The following is a 5,512-nucleotide window of genomic DNA, read 5'->3' as shown; positions in this document are numbered from 1 at the left end:
GCCGTGAAGACGCCATCCGAACTCAAATTGACAAGCTGTAGAGCTTAGCTGAAGCTTTGAAATTGACTCTGCCTTAATGCTCCACTGGACTGGGAAAAAATTAATTATTTAACACAAAAAGGAACATTTTGACAGAAACACTCTTGAAGCTAAAAGGAAACCAAAAGGGCAAAAAGGATTTCAGAAAGCCTTTGATTTTAAAATGTATATTTAATTTTCCACAGGGTAATATCTGACTAAGCGAACACAGAACTAGTTATTAAGAATCAGCTTCCCATAACAGCAAGTCTTCAATCAATCTATTCTAAATGGCAGCAAAATGTGGCACAGCTAGCCTTATTCTTACAAGCTTGTTGACTGAAAAGCTGCAACAATCAGTTGATTAATCAATGATGAAATTTAGAAACTACAGTAGCCTACTTGGTTAATTGATTAATCATTAAAGTATTGCCAATGTGATTTGCTGCTTTTCTGTTTTATATTATAAAAAATGTTTTGTAAATGGGTTATCTGAGTTTTCTGACTGTTCTCTTAAACTGTTTTAACCACTTACTATCACTATTAATTCATCCTGTTGTTCCTCATTGTGTTTATTTTGTTCCCTGCAATATCAGGTCCATCCTCACCTGTTGGTATTTAGATTTCAGCATAACATTGATATTTGGATTTAACTGCTAAACGCTGCTAGCTTTGCCTTGTTTGTTTCACATGTGTAGAATCTGCTGCAGCCAGTTTGATTTACAAGGAGATCCTGCTTCATTATCTTTGTCAGGTATGTTTTATTGTAGCCGTGGAGTTTGTAGTGCTTGTCAATACTTCAATACAAGCCCCTGTTGGAAAATTATCCTGTTGAGGATTCAGATTAAACAGTTTGTTATAGTACCTTCATAAACATTAACCATTTGCAGAAACCCATCATTAGACAAAACTATCAAGAGAAAGTAGATAATTGATAATGAAAATCTAGATGTGCCAAATTTACTCAAATTACACTAGCAATACCATTCCCTTTAGTGTAAATGTTAATGAGGCCAAAATCTAAATTACAGCTTAACCTCAGTTGAACAGATTCCACAGCTGACACTTGTCTACTTTGTGTTCAAAGTCTCATCCTCCCCCAAAGTGACATGCTTTCTGTGACTCAGCTCTTACTCATGTGCAGTCTTTTGTTCATATTTAATGAGCTCCCAACATGTTCAGCAAAATGTCAAACCAATACGTGGGGCCAAAAAGCAAGAACAAAAGATTGATGCTAGAGGAGAACGGCTGTTTGAGTGCACCAACAATGATATGCTCTGTCTATTGCAATTAAATGACTGAAAAAACATTAGTTCTGGACATGATGCTTCTCTAGCAGCTGCTACGGATGGGCAGACCTCCAGCAGTTTTAATCTAAACTGAAACACAAATGAAGGTGAAACAGCAATACAGTGGACTTTGATCAACATGCAAATCATTTTATTGGGTCAACAAGTATCATTTTACAAAATATGCATTTCGATTAAGACCTGTTGTCTTCAAAAACTATAATTCAATCTTTGAAATTCTCAAAAGCTCAACATCCTAAGCAATGTGTCAAAGTGACAAATAATTACTTTGAGATTCAAATGTTAATGTATATCAACTACATTAAAAAACTCAAAGAGACCCAATTTATAATTTCTCAAAAATGAAATAGACCAACTTAAGCCTGCACAAATTCCAGGAAGTTCAAACAATCAAAATTCACAGCTGGTCTGGATGGATTTTTAATTAACCTTGTACTGGTGCAACTTCAGGCTTCTCTAAAGGACGAGGCTGTTTGATACCAAACAGACTGCGCAGGTTGACTTCTGGGTCAACATAATGAGGGATCTTCCGTTCATTGAAGAGGCCTGAGAGGTTGGTTTCCACTTTAGCACGTCGGGAGATCCGCATGCGCAGGGCGAAGAGGCGACGCAAGTTTTCCTCCACCAGTGGCAGATGGTGTCCATCCAAACGCTTCTGCCAGGACTTCTTAGGCCGTCGACGTTTCTGTTGGCATAGAAACAATTGAGAAACGTTTTGGAATAATACTGGAAAGTTTCTGCAGTTTGATGTCACTATACTGGTTTGCTTAGCCACCCATCATTTGAAAATCATGAATTCCCAGCTCTCAAACTGCCCGTTCCCTTCAGTTCAGGGACATGGTCAGAAGTACAGAGGAGTCTGCTTTCAACAGGTTCTAAAGAGTTAAAAATCCATAGTCTTCTGGCCAGATCACTTCAGTTCACAGCTGTGTGGTAGCATACAGATATCAGACTTACCTTGCGAGTGGTGGCACTTGGGTCATGGCGAAGCTGGTGTCTGGTCAGACTTTCCTGTGGAACAGAACAAAGCCATAAAGTAATACTTAAGTAGAAACTTTGTACATGAAGGCAGTAAAATGTTAACATTCAAAGTTAAAAATTACTTTAAAATTGGATTTGGCACATTTATAGCCATTGTCAGAAAATTCACACATTTGCTTGGTGTAAACTGTTTCAATTGGAATATTAATACTGTTTAAGATTGTAGTTCTGCATGATGCAACTCAGGACATTACGTCTCATAAGTATTTGAATGCAAAGCAAACAATTCCAATACATCCCCTCAAAAGGACCAGTAACACAAGACCTGTTACTTACCCGCATAGCAAACATGCGTAAGCAGTCGGGGAAAGAGCATCTGAATTTGAGGAGCTCAAGATGCACCTTGCGGATGTGGTGCTGCAGGTTAAAGGTTGTAGAGAAGTAGGCCTTGCAGTTGTCCCTGGGACAAACCAGCACAGGCTTGTGGGAAGCGTGGATCCGTTTGTGCCGCCGCAGAGCGTCAGCTTTCTTAAACACCTTCTTACACACTTGGCACGTGAATGTGGCTACAAAATTTTTTTTAATGTGAGAAAAAGCAAATTGGAATAGATTTAAGCAATTTTGCACTATGACCACAACATATTTACCTGGATGTTTGGCCATGTGCTTCTGAAGTTTCCCCCAGGTGTGTTCAAGGACCTGGCAGTTAGCATGAGGGCAGCGGTAACCTGCAGGGACCAAACAAGGCCAGTGAGTATCAGGAAATCAAAAGCTCACAAGTTGGCTCCCTTTGAGGAAGCCATAACCCTCTTTTAATGACAAAATTTTTTACAGGGATGGAAGATGAAAGGACCCCTGCTAAGATTGAAATAGACCAACCTGCGTGCTTCTTCTCATGGGCTTTGCGGGCGATATGGGAGTCGAACGTGGCAGCGCATCCGTCCTTCAAACACCTAAGTACCCCACCGGGGACAAGCAGATGTAAAAATAAATTTAACCAAGTCACTGGGGCCACACCCACTCAGCCTGTAACCACTCATTTATCTCCTGCTAGAGCCTCTACTCCAGACAAGCAAAACTGATGCTATGTTTTCTGTGAGAAGTAGCCTAATGTTGTACTACAAACAAACATACTTGAATTTAGCAGCCACTTCATGCTCCTTTAAGTGCAGTTTAAACATTCTGCGCTTTTTGAAGGTCATGGTGCAGTTCGGCTGACTACACTGTGGAGAAAACATTCACGTGGTTAAGACAGGTTTATTCAACATAAACAGCAGTGACTCAGGGGATGCTGTTGCAAAAGGAGACATTTTGGCGCCATCTCGTGGATATGTGCGTTTAGACAAACCTTGAAATACTTGTTTTTATCTTCGTGGGCGTAGCGTACATGTCTCTTCATTTTGCCTGCGTCGAAGAAACTCTTTGTGCAGGTGGCGAATTTGCATCTGCAGAGAGAAGAGATAAATATGGTCGCGGTTGAGGGGGATCAACAGTACAAATTTTACTTATGACTTACTTGAACTGCTTCACCCCTCTGTGCTGTAGCATGTGGCGGCGCAGGTGGGATTTTCTTGAGAAACGACGCTCACAGCCTGCAATTGTGCACTGGCACGGACGCTGTGGATATTTCATAATAGCTTAACAAATAAAGTAGGCATTTTATATGCATTTTTAAAGTAGTTAACATACGTGTCTTTTGAGAATGTGTGTAGTAGTTTTGCAGATACTTTGTTAATGCATGTTACCTCTCCAGTGTGCACAGTGTCATGCTCTTTCAGTCTCCACTGTTTGGTAAAAGTCGCTCCACAACCCGCGTGTGTGCAGTTGAACAGCTGCAGCGGCGGACCGCCGGCAGATTTCGCATTGAGCACTTCATTCATGTTGTCCTCGATATCTTAACACTTTTCCAACGAAAATATTCTATGGAAAGGCCGCCGCTTTTGTCACCCTGTATTATAACCTCTTGAATGAACTTAATTAGTTAATTGACAACGTCGGGTCACAAGGCGGTGAGTCAGGCAGCGCCGCATTGTTCACTGATTCAACACTTTGCAGTCCTCAAGAAATAAAGCTGTAACAAATTAACCTAATTGCCTTGCTAAGCACAGCTGCGTGCAATCAAACGCGAAACACGGGCAAGTCAACACATGTAGCCTACTCAAAGTCACAGTTGTTGCAGTTGCCTGTCGGTAGTGAATTAGACTTTTTTTTTTTTTTTTAGTGTTCTAGTTTATTTAGTTCAATGATAAACTGTAATCTGTTGTTAAAAAAACAACAGATGAAATGCAAAACTTAAAGTGCAAATAATAAGAACTCAATATAAAAACTGGACTTTCAGCTAAAATCTATAGCCTAATAATAGAACTCTTCCAAATAGTACGATTATCCAACCAAGGCAGGCCTAAACTAAAATAACAACTCAATTCTCCAGTCTTAAAAATAGCAGGATTAGCTTACACCTAGTGGGGGGAAAAATGATAGACACTCTTCTCAGACGTCGGGTTTGTCCTTACTCTGGCTGACTGATAATAACTAATAACAGCTTTTTGTAACTGTAAGTGTGATACAGCTATTTGCACAGTAGATGGTAGTGTTGCTCTGGCATTTCTGTTGACTGTACAACGTTCACATACCTGAAATGATTAAGTCCCCTTGTGTCTCCTATCACTGCAGCAAATTGCGTTGTGTCTGTTTAATTTTAAATATAAAGACTTTAGTAGGGAAAAGGTGAAGACTTCCTTCTTGTGTTCGGAACTTTCTCATGTAAAGGACCACCTAAATGTCAAACCTCGGTGATGAAAGGCTTTGTCTTAGAATCTTAAAAGACATTTTGGTAATCACTGCTGTAAATGGAGTTTTGGACTTTTATCCAAGTGAAGCGCAGGCCATATCCTGCTTCCCTGACTCCACAGTTCTCTTTTTTTGTTAAGCTGTTCCACTGTTTCATGTTTAATTTACTGCATCAGTAGTGTGTAATCAGCAGCCAATTTATCAGGAATAGTGGAGATGTTGATAGTTGTGTTAGAATTCAGATTAAAAAAGGCCAGTGTGTACTGCATGGATGTCTGTTTTGATGTCAACCTTCTTATTTTTGGGGAGAAGGGACGGGACAAGTACATATTTGGGCCTTGACACTTTTATTCCTCCTGCTGCTCTCCCCTCCATCTCTTCCCCACTATCTCTCACTCCTCGTTAGTCTCAAA

General features: G+C 40.1%; 1 protein-coding gene across 1 annotated transcript; it reads right to left on the bottom strand.

Moving 5' to 3' along the window:
• Positions 1–1,426: 1,426 nt before the first annotated feature.
• On the bottom strand, positions 1,427–4,269 carry si:dkey-208k4.2 (uncharacterized protein LOC570186 homolog). The gene is made up of 9 exons (XM_038704803.1): positions 4,055–4,269; positions 3,826–3,926; positions 3,658–3,754; positions 3,444–3,532; positions 3,189–3,262; positions 2,957–3,037; positions 2,646–2,875; positions 2,286–2,339; positions 1,427–2,013 (listed from the first exon to the last, which is right to left on the bottom strand). Exons 1-9 carry the CDS (start codon positions 4,187–4,189, stop codon positions 1,753–1,755), a joined length of 1,122 nt encoding a protein of 373 aa, XP_038560731.1. The 5' UTR covers positions 4,190–4,269; the 3' UTR covers positions 1,427–1,752.
• Positions 4,270–5,512: the final 1,243 nt, after the last annotated feature.

This window comes from Micropterus salmoides, unplaced genomic scaffold (assembly GCF_014851395.1).
Source record: "Micropterus salmoides isolate LMB-PRFRI ecotype aquatic unplaced genomic scaffold, ASM1485139v1 Ms_hic_scaffold_10, whole genome shotgun sequence".
Taxonomy (NCBI): domain Eukaryota; kingdom Metazoa; phylum Chordata; class Actinopteri; order Centrarchiformes; family Centrarchidae; genus Micropterus; species Micropterus salmoides.
Note: the sequence above shows the minus strand (reverse complement) of the source record. Positions and strands in the feature narration are given on the sequence as shown.